At 37.6% G+C, this 21969-nt stretch overlaps 1 protein-coding gene across 7 annotated transcripts in view; it reads right to left on the bottom strand.

The window, feature by feature from the left end:
* Positions 1 to 21969, bottom strand: part of EEIG2 (EEIG family member 2) — a 98092-nt gene that overhangs the window by 16308 nt on the left and 59815 nt on the right. For 4 of the 7 annotated variants that reach the window (XM_079133150.1, XM_079133148.1, XM_079133147.1 and 1 more), the window contains exons 5-9: positions 18856 to 18902; positions 9540 to 9643; positions 4945 to 5040; positions 4617 to 4806; positions 3060 to 3129 (exon numbers count right to left, since the gene is read on the bottom strand). In XM_079133150.1, coding sequence (XP_078989276.1) covers positions 3060 to 3129; positions 4617 to 4806; positions 4945 to 5040; positions 9540 to 9643; positions 18856 to 18902 — 507 coding nt within the window. Of the gene's footprint in view, positions 1 to 3059; positions 3130 to 4273; positions 4402 to 4616; positions 4807 to 4944; positions 5041 to 9539; positions 9644 to 18855; positions 18903 to 21969 lie in introns of all 7 variants that reach the window. The other 3 variants (XM_079133144.1, XM_079133146.1, XM_079133145.1) reach the window with 1 other exon arrangement.

Below are 21969 nucleotides of genomic sequence, written 5' to 3'. Positions count from 1 at the left end.
TTGAAAAGGAGCTGGGAACCAGAATTAACTTCTTTACTTAATAAGTGTTTTTATACCCTAGGTTCTAGATGATCTCTCAACAAAAATTAATCTTCCTTTTCTCTGAATAACAATACTAATAGCACATATTGAAAGTATTCTATGTACCTTTCTTTGCTCTGACAAAATTATGATCACTTTTCTAAAATGACATTCTGATACATCATTTCCATGCAAGAATCACCAATGGCTCCCCACTGTAGATGTGTGGAAGGATAAACTCATTATGTCAATTGAGGCCCGTTATAACTGGGCTCAAAGATACTATCAACCGTATGTCCCAAAACTTCCTTTCGCATGCCCCATTCTGGGAAGAACCTGTTTATTGGCAATTCTCCAACTAGGTCATATTATTTAGAAGCTGGTAAGGTCAAAGTGGTTAAGTGTGATGAGCTTTGGGTTCAAAGAGACATGAGTCTTGAGTCTTGGTTTCACCACTTAACCAGTTTGTGGCCTTAGGCAAATGATCTCTACTTCCTTGTATCTTTGTCTCCTTATTTTATTCTATTTTTTTGTAGGGGGATTGAATCTAGTGACACTCTACCACTGAGCCCCTGCAGCCCTTCTTTAAATTTTGAGTTAGGGTCTTGTTAAGTTGTTTGAGGCTGGTCTTGAACTTTGGTCCTTTTTTGTGGTGGTGCTGGTGATGGAACCCAAGCTGGGCAAGCAATGAGCTACATCCTTAGTTCCTTTGTTTTTTCAATTTTATTTTGAGATAGGGTCTCACTAAGTTGTCCAGTTTGACCTTAAATTTGCCATCTTCCTGCCTCAGCCTCCCAAGCAGCTGTGATTGCAATTGTGCATCTATTTCCATGTTTTAAATAACTAATTAAAGTGTGTTGTGCACTGAAAGAGATACTGTGAGAAATGAATACGATACATATATGTGCTTCTGCCTGGCACATAACTAATAAATGCTCAATTTCACCTATAATAATTATTACATGATTATAATACCTATAAATTTACTTTAATTTGCTCCTGTTACCAGGAATATCTGTCTTCCCTAAATTTGCCTGATAAACCCCCACTTGTATTTATTCTCCCAAAGGTCCTCTTCAAGTGTCAGCTCTTCCAGGGAGTTTCTCCACCTGAGTCCCTTTGCTGTTCTCTCAGAGTTCCCTCTACTATTTTTGGTTTGTCTATCTCACTTGATATAAAGGGTGAGATAGTAAATAATTTAGGCTTTGTGGGACACATGGTCTCTGTTCTACTGTGCAATTCTGCTGTTACAGTATCAAGTCACAAGACAGTATATGTGTAACCACGTATGGTTCCAGTTGTGCTGCTATAAACATTAGTCACATTCCTCATCTACATGTGAACTGGGAAATGTGAGCTTCCATATTTGGAAGTAAAGGAGTCACAGCGAAGGAAGCAATCAAGAATGTGAAGAGAGAGCCTACAGAATGAGGGAAAATCTTTGCCACCTGCACCTAGATGGAACATTAATCTCCAGGCTATATAAAGAACTCAAAAAACTTAAAGCCAAAAAACCCCAAAAACTTGATCAATAAATGGGCAAAGGAACTGAACACGAACTTCACAGAAGAAAAAATACAACTGGTCAACAAATATATGAAAAAATGTTCATCATCACTCTTGTCAGAATGTCAATTAAGACCACAAGCAACAATAAATGTTGGCGAAGATACGGGGAAAAGGGTGCACTCGTACGTTGCTGGTGGGACCGCAATTTGGTGCAATCACTATGGAAAGCAGTGTGGAGATTCCTCAGAAAACTTGGTATAGAAGCACCTTTTGACCCAGCTATCCCACTCCTCGGCATATTCCCAAAGGACTTAAAATCAGCATACTATAGTGGCCCAGCCACATATATGTTTATAGCAGCTCAATTCACACTAGCTAAACTATGGAACTAACCAAGATGCCCTTCAACAGATAATGGATAAAGAAACTGTGGTTTATATACACAAGGGAATATTATTCGGCCATAAAGAAGATTAAAATTATGACATTTGCAGGTAAATGGGTGGAACTGGAAACTATCATGCTAAGGGAAGTAAATCAATCCCAAAAAATAAAGGCCAAATGTTTTCTCTGATATACAGATGCTGACTCACAACAGGCAGGGGGGAAGGAGGAAGGGAGGTGCATGATTGGACAGAGGCTGTGGGGGGAAGGGAGGGAGGATGGGAATGGGAGAGACAGTAGAATGAAGCAGACATAACTTTCCTATGTTCATATATGAATACATGACCAGTGAAACTCCACATCATGTACAACCACAAGAATGGGAAGTTATACTCCATGTATGTATAATATGTTGAAATACATTTTACTACCATGTATAACTAAAAAGAACAAATAAAACAAAAGATAGGTCACTGACTGGAAATATGGTTTTACTTTGCTCTGTCTAAAATACTTGACCAAGAGCTGGACACAGTGGCAAACACCTATAAACCCAGTTACTCAGGAGGCTCAGGCATGAGAATTGCCGAATTCTAGGTCACTTAGTGAGACTCTATCTCAAGATAAGAAATAAAAAGGATTGCAGGCTTTGGGTATAGCTTAGCGGTATGGGGCTTGCCTAGCATGTGCTAGGCTCTGGATTTGATCCTCAGAAATGCTCAACGAGAGAGAGACAGAAAGAGAGAAAGAGAAAGGACTCAGGATGTAGTTCAGTGGTAAAGCACCCACCCAATCTCCAGTACAGGAAAACGAAATCAAAACAAAAATAAAATATTAGACTAAGATTCTTTTCTAAACAATTTTTTATATTACAACTTATCCTAGGGTCCTATTAGCCCTTTACTAATATACTCTAAAAATACATCTAAAGAAATTACCAAACTTATAAAATATAATGTCAAACATGTCCTGAATAGGGAAAAGTGAGAGCTACACCAAGAATTGTTAACTCTTCTTGTGCAATCACTAATATTGCCATTGTACAGCCTCAGTCGAATAAAAAATTTGCAACCTTTGTCCTCCACTCAAGAATTTTTTTAAAAGTTAGGTCTGTATTTTAATAAGGTACTATTTGGACTACATACCTATTTGGAAGATGATGACTGCCAAAGGTTGTACTTCCTCCAGGACCCACAAATAACCTCAGTCCTTCTTCTGCAAGACACATTTAAAATTTTGTTAATGTATACTTATTAGGCTACTGTCAAATAATACTCATATTGCAGTAATTCAAAATTTACATTTGTTTATTAAAAGAAACTAAAACTCAAAAATCAAAATTATGTACATGGCAATTTAAAAGTTATCCTAACAGTTATTTCTCATCAACTTCCCTATAGCTCTTTTTCTTATAACTGAGTAAAGAAGATAGTCCTTCCTACAAATTTTCACCAGGTTTAATTATTTCTTTTTACAACCAGTCACACAATGGAACTAAGTCCATTGTTAAGAGTGCTCTGTACACACCAGCATGAGTAATTGGACCTTTCAAATTTATGGCAAATAAATTTTCAGTTTAGGGAAAATGCTAAGGAGGGTTTGAAGAACTCTGTTATTCTCTATTGTTTCAAGACCACTGTCCCAACTCTCCAAATCCTGTGACTTGAAGTACTATGACAGACACAGATGTAGATCTCTATTGTAAGGTACATGGCAGACACTGAAGCACAATTTTAAAAGATAATTTAAACATTCTTTAAAATTGATTTTTTTAAAAATTTTTTTAGATGTTGATAGACCTTTATTTTATTCATTTACTTATATGTGGTGCTGAGAATTGAACCCAGTGCCTCACACTTGCTAGGCAAGTGCTCTACCACTGAGCCACAACCCCAGCCCTAAAATTGATTTCTTTTTGTCTGTTATTTTGGGTGCTGAAGATTGAACCTGGGACCTCACACAGGTTAAGTAATTGCTCTACCACAGAACTATGGTCCCTCTAAAATCGATCTTTTTATTTTTTTAAATATTGTTTTAATTGTTTTAGTTGTAGATGGACACAATATCTTTATTTTTTTAAGTGGTGCTGAGGATTGAACCCAATGCCTCACATGTTCAAGGCAAGTGCTCTACCACTGAGCTATAGCCCCAGCCTTAACACTGATCTCTTTTAACAGAAGTTTGCTTCTTTCCCAAATTCAATATTCATCCTCAGAAATAAATGAGCTACAAAGTTTTCTTGAGATTTTATGGTCATCAAATTTCTTTTACAAATGCGAGCTGTGGCAGGATGAACTGCCACTCCTGCTGACCACATGGATTACCAAACCCAGATTATAGAAATCTATACTCTACACACCTTCTGCACTGGAATCTAGGCTGAAGTCTTGACTTTGTAATATTTTTTCCACAATATCATCTGCATCCACTCTGGTGTCATCAACTCGCTTCATCTGAGATTCTACAGAATCCTGGTTCACGGAGCATCTTTGAAAAGAATTATAGGTTTTTGGTTTTTTTTTTTTTTTTCCTTCTTTCTTTTTGTCAGTTATTTATGAAAACAAAAAATTTTTTTTCTTTTTGATGTATTAGGGAATGAACCCAGGGCCTCACACATGCTAGGCAAGTGCTCTACCACTGAGCTACATCCCCAGCCTCAAAGTTTGTTTTAATTTAAATTTATCTTTAAACTAAAAGGATACCTGTTGAGTTTTTCAGAGGTTACATCTTCTTTATCAGCTGCATCGAGATTTGGTTCAGCTATTTTTTGCTCAATTTCATCACATGGCTCTAGAATACTTTCAATTCCTGTTGATGTACTTCCCACTGAGGTATTTCTCCTGTGGCAGAGCTCAGAAAAACTAGATGACCGGGAATGACAAGTGCTATACCCTGTCAGAGAAAAATCACTTTGGATATAATACTACTATCAGACATACTGTAACCTAACACCCTTCTCCCATACAATAGCAGTTTTAAGTCTTTTTGGAAATAAGGAATAAGGGATTCAACTTCACTGCTAGCCTCTACCTGATACTTTTGACTGCTGGCTTGCATAGCTTGATGTTCTGGAATGTCCACAGGCACCAAGTTCATCTGGAACAGAGGCACTTTTTGCTGAAAGATCTGCAATATGTCATAACATGATGTTATGATTGATTACTGCCAACAAATTAATGGTAAATCTGTATACCAACCTTCAGATTTTCTAAGCCGTCAAATTCATTATCAAGAAAAATAAGTTAGAAAGTGACAGAGATTCCTTTAAATTGTACAATCACAATGCAAGAAATTTTTAAAAATCTTAGGAAAAAAATCTTAGTTTATAGTATTTTTCACAATATTTAACAGCATGCTATCTTAGAAATATTATAGCTTTTGTGTTTAGCACTTTTCTAATAAAAATGAGTTGTTTATTCCTTTAAATTCGCACAAATTGCCATATTTAAGAGTATTTTTGAGGAAATCTTGCTTCTTTAAAAATGCATCATGGCATTAAAGTACATACCACTTTATTACTTTAATGTTAGTGTTGCTAGTGCTAGGTTATAATTTGCATCACATCTACGGCTTAATGCAGCATGCAATGTAGCAATAAGGATAAAAGTTCTTACAAAATTGATTATAGTACTCAGTTTCAAAGTAAATGTACAAAAAAGCAGTGCCAAAGCTATTTCTAGTAGTTCCCTGATCATGTGCATATTCCAGATGCCAATTAGGTACTTCCAGAAACAGGCTTCTCCCCCAGAATGCAGAACTGTGATCATTTTTCATTAGGATGAAATATTTGGAAAGTAGAACTGTTTTTAAATTAGTAGCAGAAGGAAAACAATTGAGTAATATAGTAATTATAGCAGCAGTTCTATAAATGATATTGTACACAGTTGGACCAACAAATGTTGCCAAATAAGTAAGCTACTGGAGTGACCTGGCCATCTGTGAAGGGTACTCATTTCTGGACAGACAGCAACTATAAGAGCATCTATCTACACCAGTCCTAATTCCGAAGGTTAACTTCCAACAAAACACATTCAAAACGTTGGTTCATAGTGAGAATTATAGTGAGAATTATATAGAGCCCAAATTACTCAGATCTTAACTCATCCATTAATCTCCTGGTTTAAAAAAATTATTTGTTCAATAAATATTTATTTGTTCTTACCAAGTCAGGTGCCCAAGGTATAGAAAGTACAAAGGTATGGGGGAGGGTATAAAATAAATAAGACAAAATACATGCTCAGAGTTTAGAGGAACAAGCAAACAGAAAACAATGCTGCAAAGCACAAAAATAGAAAAGAAGCTGTTAAGAGCTCTAAAGGACGGTGCATATAACACCACCTGGTTATGGTGGAAAGACCTCACAGAGGAGGCTAACCAAGGACTTTAACAATGTCTCAAAATTCCTCAGGTAGCTGAAAGGAGGGAAAGGCATAGCAAGTGCATACCTTGCTTGTAGAGAACCAAATGGCTTGGTAAAGCTGGAAAAGCATAGAGGGGTTGAGGACTGAAGGGGAAAGAGGCAAGCAAAGACGTGACATGACCAACCTACATTCTGGGAAGATCGCTTTGGTGACAGAATGAGCAAGGGATTAAAAAGTAAAGGCTTTCCTTGGAATGGAACCACCATTTGACCCAGCTATCCCACTCCTCAGTATATACCCAAAGGACTTAAAATCAGCATACTACAGTGATGCAGCCACATCAATGTTTATAGCAGCTCAACTCACAAGGTTATAGGTTATAGAACTATATAACCTAGGTTATAGAACTAACCTAGGTGTCCTTCAATAGATGAATGGATAAGAAAATATATATATATATATATATACACAACAGAATATTAGTCATAAAGAAGAATGAAATTATGACATTTGCAGGTAAATGGATGGAACTGGAGACTATCAGACGTGGAAGAAGTCAATCCCCAAAAACCAAAGACCAAATGTTCTCTCTGATATACAGATGCTGACTCACAATAGGCAGGGGAGAAGGAGGAAGGGAAGTTCTCAATTAGACAAGGGAGGGAGGATGGGAATGGGAGAGACAGTAGAATGAAGCAGACATAACTTTCCTTTGTCCATATATGAGTACATGACCAGTGAAACTCCACATCATGTACAAGCACAAGAATGGGAAGTTATACTCCATGTATGTATGATATGTCAAAATATAATCAACTGTGATGTATAACTAAAAAGAACAAGCAAAAAAATTAAAAAAAAAAACAAGTGAAGGTTTTCACACTAACCCATTTGAGAGAGAGAGAGAGAGAGAGAGAGAGAGAGAGAGAGAGAGAGAGAGAGAGAATTTTTAGCAGGCACAAATGACAGGACTCAATTACTAAGCAGAAATTTGTGTCAAGATAACTTCGATAGAAAATGTAGGAGGAAGAGTGAAAAGAGTGAAGACTGTGCTGGACGTGAAACTCAAGACCCCTGAGAATGCTCAGGGCTAGACACAGTGGTACACACCTCTACTCCTTGGTACCCAGAAAGCTGAGGCAGGAGGACTGTGAGATCAAAGCCATGAAATTTTGACTGACGTGTCCCTGGCCTTATGCTGGGATACAAACACAAGATCTGATCATAAAAAACCTAAAGTCTGCATAGGGTGAAAGATAAACAGATGGATTTCAATGTAACAGGTAGCATGAAGTAAACTTTTCTAAAACTCATTTGGAAAGTTCAGGAGGGAGTTTGGGGGGAAAGTTCAGAAGCAACACAAGTTTGTGAATCAAAAATATTTAACTCACATCTACATGATCATATTTATATTTATGTGATAACTAAATCCAAGGCTGTAGATGACACTGCACAGGAAAGTTAAGTAGGGGAGACCAAACCCAACAGAGCACCAATATTTAAGAGGAAGACAGACAGGTTAAAGAAGACTTTAGAAGTTATAAAAGGAAAGGTCGGAGAGGTAGGAGCCAAAGGAAGAGGAAGTTTCAAGAAAGAATAAATGTCCAAGTCAGATGAGAACAGAAAAAATGCCCATAGGATTTGACAATCATACAACTGGAGACATCAACAAGACAGGGAAGATAATAGTCAGATTGCAAGTATGTTTAAGAATAAATGGGCATATGGGGCACACATCAGTAATCCCAGCTACTTGGGAAGCTGAGGCAGGCAGATGGCAATCTTGAGGTCAGTCTGGGCAACTTGTCGAGACCCTGTCTCAAAATAAAAAATAAAAAGGGCCGAGGCTGTCGCTCAGTGGTAAAGCACACCCCTTGGTTTAATACCCAGTATTACAAAGGAAAAAAAAAAAAGAAAAGAAAAGAAATTAATGAGAAGTAAATTCTTTCTGGAATCCTAGAAGTTTGGCTATCAAGAGTGATATATATATATAATGTATATTTATGATATATATCTCTCCATATAAATCTTTTTAAAAATTTTTTTTTAGTTGTCAATGGACTTTATTTTATTTATATGTGGTGCTGAGAATCAAACCCAGTGCCCTCACGCATGCTAGGCAAGTGTTGTACCACTGAGGCACAATCCCAGTCCTATATATCTTGATGATTTTTATTTTTCTCCAAATATACACAGATATCTATCTCTAAGAAGGTGAGCACAAGCCTGCTGGAGTTTAGAGCACAGGACTAGACAGAGAAGGATGTAGGACTAATGAGTTTTTTTAAAGTTTATTTTCTCAATGTAAGAAAGAATTAAGAATATTTAAATGCTAAAGAGAAAGAGCTTATTAAAAGGTTTAAAAGTAGTCAATAGACCTGCCAATCATTTCAGTCAACATTATTTGTAAGAAACCAAATCATTGCATATTTGAAAAGGTAGTGAAAATGTTAATATCATCACTTCACTTTTCTTTCCATTCTTTCTTTCTTCTCTGTCTCTGTGTATGTGTATTTTTTTTTCTCCTTTTTTTGCAGTACTGGGGATGGAACCCTTGAGCATGCCAGGTGCTCTATCAACTGACCTACATTTCCAGTCCTCTATTCTTTCAAACAATAAATAGATCCTGCTCATATAACTTGGATGATAGAAATTCCTAAGTCCTCCTCCAGCCAACTTTACTTCTTGCCCACCCTGTTTTTAACTCACAGAGCAGATTTTCACTTGCTGGAAGTTTGCCTATAAAAGAAGATCTCAAAGTGTGGACCAGGGATCAGCAGCATAGGCATTACCTGGGAATTTGCTTGTAATGCAAAATTTCAGGGACTAACCTAGATTTATATTGCTGGCACCAGCAATCTGTGTTAACCAGTCCTCTAGGTGATTCTGACATACACTAGGGGCTGGGAACCACTGATAAGGGAAAGTGGTTTCTGGAAGAGAAACACCATCTTGAGAGGTAACTGGCAGAAGTTGCTGGACATGTGTGTGTGGGGAAAAATCTGTAGTCTCCTTTTGCATTTGTGGGGAGAAAAGGTACACAATGGGGATGCGGTGGATGTCAACTCAATATTTAGCTTTCAATTTGTCAGGGCATCTCACTTTAGACAAAATACAGCACTGATTACCAAGAATTGCATAATTAAAACTCCACTGATACTTAAAAGTAAAAATTTAAATCTGGAAGAATCTCGGGAATATTTTAGGAGATCAAGTAATACTATTTCTCACAAATTAAAAAATCAGCAAGCTAGGCATACATACCTGCTATTCCAAGATGAACTTTGAGAGTTTCTCCACCTTTCCTATCTTCTTCCAGTGACTCAGATTCACCAGCAATTGGTATAGACATAGATGTAGAGGGAGGTCTGTAAATAAACATTTCTAAGGATCAGAGCTTGAATCATGGGTGAGCCTGAAAACCTGAAAACAGTTAAAGAATGGCTGCATAGCCAGTACACAGTCCTGGGAAGCTGACTAGGAATGTTACTTTTTTGAGGGTGGAGGTAATAAAAATCAACAAATATATAAGCATCATATTACAAACTTGAATAAAACTCATGGGGGAAAAAGGTATTTTACACAACAAAATAGTGAGAGCAAAAAGGGCACTGGCTGCAAAAAGTCCTGCAAAGGAAGGATTCCCACAGTGTGCACCCGGCACTGATGACGCAGGCGGGAAGCACCTATGAGCTGGTGAAAAAGGCACCAAGCCCCTCTGTACCTGAGGCTGCAAGATTACATCATGCTTCCTGCCCACTAACTTCCTAAACAGTGTCCTTGCTTTTTTTTTTTTTTTCTTCTACCTTCCTCTCTGTAAACAATTCACTTGATCAAGGGAAAGTTCGTAGAGAGACCCGGTAGTTTGTTTTGCTTTTTGGACTGGAGTTTCTGGTAGAAGGTGATGAATCTATTTTTCTCTGCTAATTCAAGTCTCCTCCTATTCTATGTAGAAGTGGTGAAACAAGGAGGGACAGGTTTGAGTTCAAACAATTTTCTTTTAAATAGGGATTTTTATTATATAAGATCCCCAATCTTTTAAATTTATTTTTATTGTAAACAAATGGGATACATACAATGGAATATTACTCAGCCATAGAAAAATAATAAAATTATGGCATTTGCAGGCGAATGGATGAAATTGGAGAATAACATCTCTAATCTTTTAAAGCTGATATTCCAGAGGAATACCACAACTTCCTAGAAATTATCCCATGGTATCCTAAGAAAACTGGAAGGTGACGGAAGGGACTGTGAAGCTGGCCCACTTTATGGAAATGTTTAAATTCTTATTATATTATCTTAATGGAATTCTCAGGTTATTCAGGGGATGGATTTAAGATTGCCATCATAAAGGAAGGCTGGATTTGATCAGTGTATGCTCATGCATATATTGATACATCATACAGAGCCTCGTTAATCCGTATGATTAACACATATAAGGTTTTTTTTTTGGTTTGTTTTGTTTTTTAGTGCTGGGGATTGAACGCAGGGGTGCTCAATCACTAAGCCACATCCCCAGCCCTTTTTATCTTTTATTTTGAGACAGGATCTCCCTAAGTTGCTAAGGCTGGTCTCAACCTTTCCTCCTGCCTCAGCCTCTGGAGCCACTGGAATTACAGGCATGTGCCATCACACCAGGGTGATTGCCATCAAATCTATTTAACTTACAGACTATTTCCAGCTGAGGATTTCCTAAATCACAGACTTACATGCTCTATTGGGATGTTTTCCAGGATTGGCTCAAGGAATACATCAAACTCAATATATGCCCAACTAAACTCTTCTTTCCCCAAACCTGTCTTCTTATGTTCTCTATTTCTGTGAATGCCATCAGAATCCACAAAGTCACCAAAACTAGAGTCCTAGATATTGCCTGTCTCCTTCCTACTCATATTTCTATATCCACCAATCTCTAAACCCCAGATTTTAATATTTTTCCTAGTTATCAGTTATCATCTCTTCTCCACCTTTGTGCCTTTTTCCTGGGTGACTCTGAGAGTCTTCTAACTACTTCAGAACTCTACTCCATGCTTTCTGAAATGGGCCTTTGAACATGTTACTGTCTGATTTTAAACCTCTCAATGGCTCCTTAGGAATAAAGGTCAAGCTCCTTAGAATGGCATACAAGTTCCTTTTCAGTTGGACCCAGACCTACCTCTTCAATTAACAATAGTTATATATATTTTTTTATTATGTACAAGAGCTTGGTGAAAAAAAACCCCACACTCTATATTCAATTTTCCATGAGAAAAACTAATATGTAAAAGATGCATACAAAGAATGGACTCTGTAGTCACAGTCATTAATCATTGATGGCTGACTCATGCCGGCATGACCAAATTCTTATCTTTTTTGTTGTCGTTTTTTTTAGTTATACATGACAGTAGAAATTCTTATCTTTTTAATGCCAGTTCCTTCATTTTTCCTTTCGGCCTGTTTACAGTGTCTCCATCCCTCTACTTCTTGGACCTGTTTCCAACCCTTCAGAAATCCCAATATTTGACTTCTTCCCCCTCTCTCAGTTTCCTCTGGCTCCACTCTCCCCTGTTCAGCTCAATTCCACAGCCACAGCACTTTGATCAATACCTCAATTTGGCACTCCTGCTGCCTCAGAAAACCTGAGGAACCCTAACTCTTGACAATGTCAGTCATCTGTACTAACTGCTCTGACAATTAGGCATTATGGAGAAGATTCACTGACCCTGGAGATTGATAGTACAGCAAATTAGGAATCTAAAATCTTGCTGAGTGTGGTAGTGCATGCCTGTAATCCTAGTGACTTGGGAGGCTGAGGCAGGAGGATTGCAAGTTTGAGGCCAGTCTCAGTTATTTAGCAAGATACTGTCTCAAAACAAAAAATAAAAAGTGCTAGGTTTATAGTTCATTGATAAAACACCCCTAGGTCCAATTCCCAGTTACAAAGATGAAAATAAAAAAATAATACGTGGGGCCATAAGTATGGCCCAGTGGTAGTGTTTGCTTAGCATATGCAAGGCCCTGGGTTCTGTCCCTAGTACCTCCCTCTGACCCAAATAAAGAATATGGAAAGGAGATACTATGTAGGGGATGACCTCCTATAATGACAATACTATCCACAAGACATTCCATAAATATTCCAGGTGCTATAATGATGTTATAAGCAAACTGCTTTCTCTTCCTGAAATGTCTTTAACCACCTCCTGTGCTCAGTAAATTTCTATTCATCCTTCCAAACTTGGCTCAGTGTCACTCCCTCAGTGAAGATGTCCCAGGCTTTCAAGGAACCGTGGTCAGGGTCCCAATCCTCTATGTCCCAATAACATCATATGCTATGTGTAAGTCTCTACATCAGCAGTGAATTCGATCATAGCAGGACCGATATGTTAGCACAGGGTAGGAAATCAATACAATGAATGAGTGGTTCCTGGGATTCTAGACAAATTAGTTGCTTAAACCTAAGTCCCAAAGTCCTCCCTCAAAAATATGCATCATACATCAGAGTTGTTTCAAAAATTAAATCGAGAGACTGTAACATTCGTGAAATCAGTTTGACAAATGATAAGCCCCGTCCTTCTAGAAAACAAATGCTTCAGAATCTTAACCGTTCACGAGTTACATCATTCCTAATCATCTTTATCACCAGATTATTCCAGTGTAGTGTACAATTTCTCACTCAAAATATACTTTTTCTTCATCAGCACTTTTCAGAGTCAGTTTAACCCTGTCATAAGAGTTGGTGGCTATTTGTTGAGTTGTTGGGAACTACAAAATGGGAGTCTAGAGGTAGGTGGTTAGGTTGGCTGATCAGCTGTCCTCTTCATAATACTGGTCTTAAGGTACAACCTTTGGGTTTCAGAAAAATCATACAATGTATGTCACAGATCTTCTGCTCATAAAATATTAAAACTAGAATTTAAATCTGAGGATGCCAGGCTTGACTTGTTTTTTTTTTTTTTTTTTTTCTTTTTCTTTTTTGTGGTGCTAGAGAACAAGCCTAGAACCTCACATATGCTATGCAAGTGCTTTACCACTGAGCTATACCTCCCGCCCTGCAGTACTCTTTATTAGTTTCTCTAGTATATGCTAAAATTTTTACATCATGAAAAACTTGAAGATAGACAAAGGCAGTGAGAAAAGTTGAATGAATCACTCCAGCCATTATTTATATCATTCCAGCAGTTATTTATAACACAAAGGTAGTTGGTAGTCCCTCAATTCTTCTGTGCCTTAGTTTCCTCATCTGTTGGATGAGAATCTGATGTACACTAATATTTTTTAAAAATCATAGGGGCTGGGGTTGTGGCTCAGTGGTAGAGTGTTCACCTAGCATGCAGGAGGCCCTGGGTTGGATCCTTAGCACCACATAAAAATAAAATAAAGGTATTGCGTTCACATACAACCAAAAATATATATGCTGAAAAAAATTGTATATATTTGGGGGGCACAGTGCAGTAATTTGGTATATGTATACAATGTATAATGAGCTAGTCAGAGTAATTATCATTTCTACCTCCTTAAACATTAATCATTTGTCTTATGGACTTCAGAACTCCTCTTTTCTAGCTCTTCATACAAGATATAATAAATTCTTGTAAACTATATTCACCTTAACATGCTGCAGAACACTGGTACTTACTCATCCTAACTGTATTTTGGTACCCATTGATGTGACCGTCCTCTACCACCCCTTCCACTTACTCTTCCTAAGCTTCAGATGATCGCTCTTCTACTCTCTACTTCTATGAAAGTACTATTTAAGCTTCTACATATGAATGAGATATGTGCATTTCTCTGTACCTAGCTTATTCCATAATCACCTCCATATTCCATTCATGTTGCCCCAAGTAACATGGTTGTATTCTTTTTTTTATGGCTGAATAATGTTTCATTATGGATGTGTACCACAATTTTTTTTTAACCATTCATTCACTGATGAACACCTCAACTGATTTTCTGTCTCATCTATTGTAAATAGCTCTGCAATAAACAGGTGTGTAGGTACCTTTGCTATATGATTTCATTCCCTTTGGATATACCCAATAGTGGGTCAAATATACCAAAATTTTTCCCCCCGAGAAGTAGGAAATGAACGCTGCTGTGCTTTACCACTGAACTATACCCTTAGTCTGTCTGCCTGTCTGTCTCTCTATCTATGGTAGCAGAGTCTGAACTCAGGGGCACTTAACCACTGAGCCTCATCCCCAGCTCTTTTTATTTTGAGACAGGGTCTCCTAAGTTGCTGAAGTGGTCTTAAACTTGTGATCCTCCTCCCTCATCCTCCCTAGTTGCTGGGATTACAGGTAACTGGCTTTAGGATGCTCCCAATAGAGACTTTGGGGAATATGCAAGGGAGACTACTTAACAGATTGTTTTTTCCCCTAGGTTCTGGGCATTGGTCCCAGGGCCCTGCGCATTCTAGGCAAGTGCTCTACCATTAAGCTTTACCCCCAAGCCTTTGCTTATTCTTAGGAGTTACCAAAGTCTTTATAAACTCTAGATTGTCAGAATTACTTCTGTAAAGATAATACTATCAGAGCATCTATGTTTGAGTTCTTTGATATGGGAGTTTCATAAGTAGAGAACTAAAATGCAAAGAAAGGGCCATAAAGGTTCATAAAAGGTTCACAGGAAGGAATAAAGAATGTATTTTCTTCTATTAGGTTTTGTTGTTGATTTTCTTATTTTACCCTAAACTGATTCCACTAGAAAAACAAATTGTTATCTGAGAGATTAAAAATAGTATAGCAAAAACTATTTAATTCTAAGAGAACAGCAAATATAGAGCCAGGAAATTATGGCTTGTGAGAAAATAGAACAGAAGTTATAGCAAAATGTATACTTTTTGTTTTCTGGGTGTTTTTTTTTTTTTTTTTTGGTACTGGGAATTGAACCCAGGCATACTTTACCACTGATCTATCTCCCCAGTCCTTTTTAAATTTTGGGACAGGGTTTTGCTAAGTCGCTGAAGCTGGCCTTGCACTTGTGATTCTCCTGCCTCAGCCTCCAAGTAGCTGGGTTTACAGGAGTGTGCCACTGCACCTGGCTCAAAATACATAATCAAGAACAGATTTGTATTGAATACAAGCAATAATAGGCATTGGTAAGGATGTGGGGCTGGTGGAGTTGCAAATTGGTGCAGCTGCTCTGGAAAACAGTATGGAAATTCCTTAGAAAACTTGGAATGGAATCATTATTTAACCCAGCTATCCCACTCCTCAGTTTATACCCAAAGGACTTAAAATCAGCATACTACAGTAACAGCCACATCAATGTTTATAGCAGCTCAATTCACAATAGCTAGATTGTGGAACCAACCTAGATGCCCTTCAACAGATGAATGGATAAAGAAATTGTGGTATATATACACAATGGAATATTATTCAGTCATAAAGAAGAAAAAAATTATGGCACTTGCAGGTAAATGGATGAAACTGGAGACTATCATGCTAAGTGAAATAAGCCAATTCCAAAAAACCAAAGGCCGAGTGTTTTCTCTGATAAGTGGATGATGATACATAACAGGGGGTGGGGGAGAGGGGGGCAAGGGAAGAATGGAGGAAGGATGGTTTGTGTAGAGGGAAATGAGGGGTGGGGAGGGGACAGGGAAGCAAAGATAATGGAATAAGACAAACATCATTACTCTATGTACATGTATGACTATACAAACGGTGTGACTGTACTTCGTGTACAACCAGAGAAATGAAAGTTGTACCCCATTTGTGTATAATGTATCAAAAAATAATAAAAATAATAAAAAGGAATAGATTTGTATTAAAATACATATTTTCATCTTTACCAAACTGTGAAACTAGAGAACTATATGGTCGTTACTTTCTAAGTTATAGTAAGAGCCATTAAAAAACAAACTTGATATGTAGGGAAGTAAGTGTTTACTTTTCTAAGTATATTTTTCTTAGATGTTTAAATAATACCTAGTGAACGTCCATCTTTAATTAATGAGTGACTTCAAGCATGCTGACAGGCAATCCTAGTGCGTTCCCCCGGTTCACCTCACACTCTGACTTTAACACTCGTTTTCCTTTTTCTGCAAGCCCCCACCCTGTCCTTGTTGTACTGATCATTCTGTTTCCTCTTTCACTAAGAAACCAGGAGCAGTTAGAAAGGAACTTCCATAAGCTTTCACATATCTGCGTCAACAGCCATGTTCTCTGCCCTCAGTAGTCTTGACAGTCCAAGGATATGTTCCAGCAACTGTCCCTTTTCTCTTTCCCATCACTGGTTTCTCCTGCTTTATTGGGTCAATCCCAGTGGTTTATGAATATGCTGTACTAGCTCCCATTTTTGAAAATAAACAAAACATGCCCCACCTCATACCCTCTCTTTAATTATGACCCCATCTTTTCATTCCTTTTTTTTTTTTAACAGCAAAATTCCCCAAAGTATTGTTTATACTCACTCTCCAATTTTCTGACAAACATTCTTTAACCCATTCTGAAAAGGTTTTAGTCTGAGATCATTCTTCCAGAGTGCCTGTCAAAGTTACCCACTGTCCCTATATGCAAAATTAAGTCCTCAGATTTTGAGCCCCACGGCTGTAGTCTGTGACCCAGCTGGCTCCTCCTCTCCTCTGACCACTTTCTTCACTGGGTTTTCAGGATAGTGCCCTCCTTTGCTTTCTTCCTCTTGGCTCACAGGTTGTTCCTTTTCTGGTTCTTTCCATCTCCTCAACCTCTACATGCTTCAGTGAGGGTCTTATACCTCAGTCTGTGGCCCTTTCCTTTTCTGTATTTATACTTAGTCCTTTTAGATCATTTTATCAAGCTTCATCGCTTTAGTTACTATCTGTATGTTGATGATACAGTGATTTCCAATTCATACCTGCAGCCTGTAGCTGATATATCCAACTGCCTATTTAACTTGTCCTGCTGAGTGTTAAACAGGGTTCTCAAACTGAACATGTCAAACACCCAAGCTCCCAGATGTTTCTCTTGTGGCTTTGCAGTAAATGAAACATTCTTTCTGTTATTCAGTCCCCAAATCTTGGATTACTGAATCAGTCTCATAATCCACCTGTTTCTGTTCTTGTACCCTTCATTGCTCCCTCAAATTGTTCTCCACCTAGCAGTCGTAAGTCAGATTAAGTCGTAAGTCAGTACTCCTTGCTTGAAACCTAGTACTTTTTCCTAGCACTGCGGATCAAACCCAGAGTCTGTGTGTGCTAGGCAACTGCTCTATCACTGAGTTATATCCCTAGCCTTTTTATTTTTAATTATGAGAAAAGGTCTTCCTGAATTTCCCAAACTGACCTTGAATTTGCAATCTTCTTGCCTCAGCCTCCCATGTAGCTGGGATTACAGGTACATGCCACCATTGCCACCATGTCTAACTTCCATTAGTTTTTTTTTTTTTTTTTCTACTGGAGATTGAACCCAGGGGTGCTTTACCACTGAGCTACTACATCCTCAGCCCTTTTTATTTTTTGAGACAGGGTCTCATTAAATTGTTAACGGCCTCACTAAGTTGCTAAGGCTGGCCTTAAACTTGTGATCCTCCTGCCTCAGTCTCCTGAGTCACCAGGATTACAGGCGTGCACCACCAACCTGGCTTCCATTAGCTTTTTATCTCACTCAGAGTATAAGTGGAGTCCTTAATATAATGGCCTGCAAGATTCTATCATCTGTCCTTATCTCCTATTACCCTCCTCTTCATTCACTCTGATCTAGATGTACTAGTCTCCTGGCAGTTACTTAAACAGGCCAAGAACACTTCTCTCTTATGGCTTTTCTCCTTGTTCCCTCTACCTCAAATGCTCTTTCCTTAAATATCTGCATGGCTTGCCTCCCATCTCCTTCAGGTCTCTACTCAAATATCATCCTGACTAGGGAGTCTGTTCCTGACTACTCAGTATAAAATAGCAGCATCTCCCTCCACTATGGCCCTGCTACCTGGCTTTATTTTTCACCAAAGCAGCTGTCATCATGTATATATTATATATTTACTTGTAAGTTTTATTATTTGTTTTCCTCTTAATATATGAGTTCCAAAATGGCAGTGACTGACAGGTGTGGTGGTGCATGCCTATAATACTAGTGACTCGGGAGGCTGAGGCAGGAGGATCACAAGTTGGAGGGCAGCCTCAACAAGTCAGTGAGGCTCTAAACAATTTACTAAGATCCTGTCTCAAAATAAAAAATTGAAAGGGCTGGGGATGTGGCTCAGTGTTTAAGCAACCTTGGGTTCTATCCCTGGTACCAAAAAAAAAAAAAAAAAAAAAGGCAGTGATTTAGTCTATTTTGTTCAATGCTGCTTCTGTAGAGGATAAGACAGGGTCTTACATATAATAAGGCATGATAGGTATCAATTGAAAAAAATGAACAGGTTCATGGAAGCCAAATTAAAAATTCCAGTTTGTATATTTTCACCCCAAACTGAAAGATGGCAAAAGACCTATATTTAAGAAATTTAAAGTATGGAGAGGTCATTTGGTGATAGGTAATAATAACTTCCATGAGGGGTCAGGTCAGCCTTCCAACAAAGGAACTTTATCTGTAAAAACTACAAAGTATTAATGGAAACATTTAAACAAATCTCTATTATACTATCAGATAAATAATTCATTTATTGGACATCAACTTACGTTTTAAAACATGGGTCACCAGACATCAGCTGCATGCTGATCAAAACCTAAACATCAGACCAAGAAATATCATGATTAGAAAAAATTCCTCAAGAGCAGAAGTTATGTATAATAAATCTATTCTTTCCCCACAGCATGACGCCCACTATTTTCTATTTATAGAGCATTAGATAAAATGATAGTCAAATTGGGTTGCATCCCATATTAAATTACTGCTTTATATAGATATAAAATTAAAATAATTTTAAACACTCAAAATCATATTTGCAAAAATCAGAGTGTAAGAGATAAGAACAAAAAGTAAATGGTTCTCTAGTAATAATCCTTCTTGTAAGTGCATAACTGTGCTGATCTAGTTCATGTCTTTACTCCCAGACTCCTGTGCTGCTTGAGTCTGCTGAAGCTTTCTCCAGCAGATGCTTACTGGTGGCTTCTCAGAAAGCTTCTGGCCTCTGCTTCAGTTTTAGGTCAGGATTTAAAGCTTTTTGTCTTTCTTGAAATGCTTTTCTTTGGTTCCTGACTACTTTTTAAGAAACACCCATAGGATTATTTTACGTTCTTACAGGAATAATAATGGTGATAAAATGATGTTAAAAATGGTTATGAGTATTTGCAGGTAAATGGATGGAGCTGGAGAATATTATGCTACAAAAAATAAGCCAATCCCAAAAAACCAAAGGCTGAATGTTTTCTCTGATATGCAAATGCTAATTCACAATAAGTGTGTTGGGGGGGGGCTACAGAAAAATAGAGGTACTTTGGATTAGGCAGAGGGGAGTGAAAGGAGGGTAGGGGGTATGGACAGTAGAATGAATCAGACATTATTACCCTATATACATATATGATTACATGACTGGTGTGATTCTACATCATGTACAACCAAAAGAATGAGAAGTTATACTCCATTTATATATGACATGTCAAAATTCATTGTCATGTATAACTAATTAGAACAAATTTAAAAAAAGGTCATGATTTGAGAATTTATTATGGGCCAGGCATAGGCTAAATGTTTTACATATATCATTTCATTTAATTTTCAATACTTCCATGAGAAAGTGATCCTCTCATTTTAAGCTCAAAGAGATTATATTTTCAAGATCAGAGAGCTAGCAAAGAGAAGAGCTGATATCTTAACTAAGGAATGCATAACCAAAATTCAAGGTCTTAATGAAAACAGGATATGTATACATTACTGCATGTTTTCCAGTTAATGGCTAATATGTATCTTTTATAACCTTATTTCATTCAAAACTTTTCCCCCAGTGCCTCCATTACTATTCCTCTTTTCCTTAAATGCCAAACATAACCTTCCTCATCACCTCTTCTTTCTTATAACTCCATCAACACAGCACTCCTGAATATCCTGAATGTCTCAGGAAGAAGATGGAGATGATACATGTCTTTTAAGAAACTGCACAGTGTAGGAGGACAGAGTAGACAGTAGCTGGAAGAGATGAGAAGCTGGTTTTGGTTTGCTTTTTAAAATATGGGAGGGCTCGGGATGTAGCTCAGTGGTTGAGCACTTGCCTAGCAAGCACAAGTCCCTGGGTTCAATCCCCAGCACTACACACACACACAAAGAGATAGCAGAATTGTTTCTTTATATGTTGATAAGAATGGGTCTTTAGAAGAGATGATTAAGAGAGGGGGTAATCCAAGGAGAAAAATCCTTGATTAGGTAAGATTTGGATTCTAGAGTCCCAGAGAAGGGATGAACTTCTGACATTTGGAGGCAAAAAGGATAGAAGGTTGGAGAGATAAGTAGAATTATAAATTTGGTGATGGAAAAATGAGGGCATTTGAATGTAATGACTTCTATTTTCTCAATAAAGGATAAGACAAGGGCATTAGCTGAGGGAAGATTGGTGTGTAAAGATATGAAGAGAAAGAAGGTATGAAATAGATATCAGTGAAGTAGAGGAAGGAGATTGAGGGGAAGGGAGGAAAGATGGGAAAAGGGAGGATTGGTGGAATAAATTGACCAATGTTTCCTACATATATATATATATATATATGAATATACCACAGTGAATTTCACCTTTATGTATATCCATAATGCACTAATTTTAAGAAAGCTATAAATAAATAGGAGTACAGAAAGAGGAAGAAGAGGGAGGAGGGGAAGGGAAAGTACTCAGGAGTTGAATTTGAGCAATATATATTACACATTGGTATATTTATATCAAAATGAACCCTAATATTATGTATATCTATAATGAACTAATAAATAAAAAAGGAAAAAAAGAAATCATAATTCTAAGACAATGCTGCTAAATAAAGAGGAAAGAAGTGGTGGAGGCAATCCATAAACAGAATGTAGACCACATAAAATCAAGAACACAGAACTATAGAATATTTTTGAAAAGAAGAGGGATTGATTGATTAGAGGAAAGGAGGAAGGAAAGAAAGGAGTTAGCTCAGTGATTTTGGAGTTAATGATGAGGATACTTAAGAGCTCACTTCAGATGGCTTCAGTATATTTACCTTCAAATCCCAAATTAGATTACTGCTGCTCCAGGACTTATTGGAAGTAGGAGCAAATACTAGAGTTGGGATCAAATTCAGTCATTCATTTCTCCTCTCCATAAATTTCAGGCATCAAAGGTGGGTGCTATTGCTATTACAAGAGATTAATGTGGATGTATAAGAATTGGTGCTTTTTTGTTTTTCTGGTACCAGGGATTGAACCTAGGGTTGCTTAACCACTGAGCAACATCCCCAGTCCTTTTTTTTTTTTTTTTTTTAATTTTAAGACAGAGTTTAAGTTGCTGAGGATGGTTTTGAATTTGAAATTCTCCTGACTCAGCTTCCTGAGTCGCTGGCATTATAGGTGTGTGCCACTGTGCCTGGCTGGCTTTGTTTTTAACGATAGCTAATTTTTCAATAAGATAACTATATCATAAAATCCTTTTTTTTTAAACACAGACTGGTAATGTGCTGATGTCACAACAAGGGTTAGAGGGAGGCACATGTCATACAACAGCATGAACTCCCAATCATACTTACGAACTGAAAAGGATCTAAAAATCCTTTAAAGACAGACATGATATACCAAAACAAACCTAGTCTGAATACAAAAGAAATTATTGAGTTCTTTCCATTAGTAGAACA

This window comes from Sciurus vulgaris, assembly GCF_902686455.1.
Source record: "Sciurus vulgaris genome assembly, chromosome: 1".
In the NCBI taxonomy this organism is placed as follows: Eukaryota; Metazoa; Chordata; class Mammalia; order Rodentia; family Sciuridae; genus Sciurus; species Sciurus vulgaris.
This window is presented reverse-complemented; position numbering and strand designations above follow the sequence as displayed.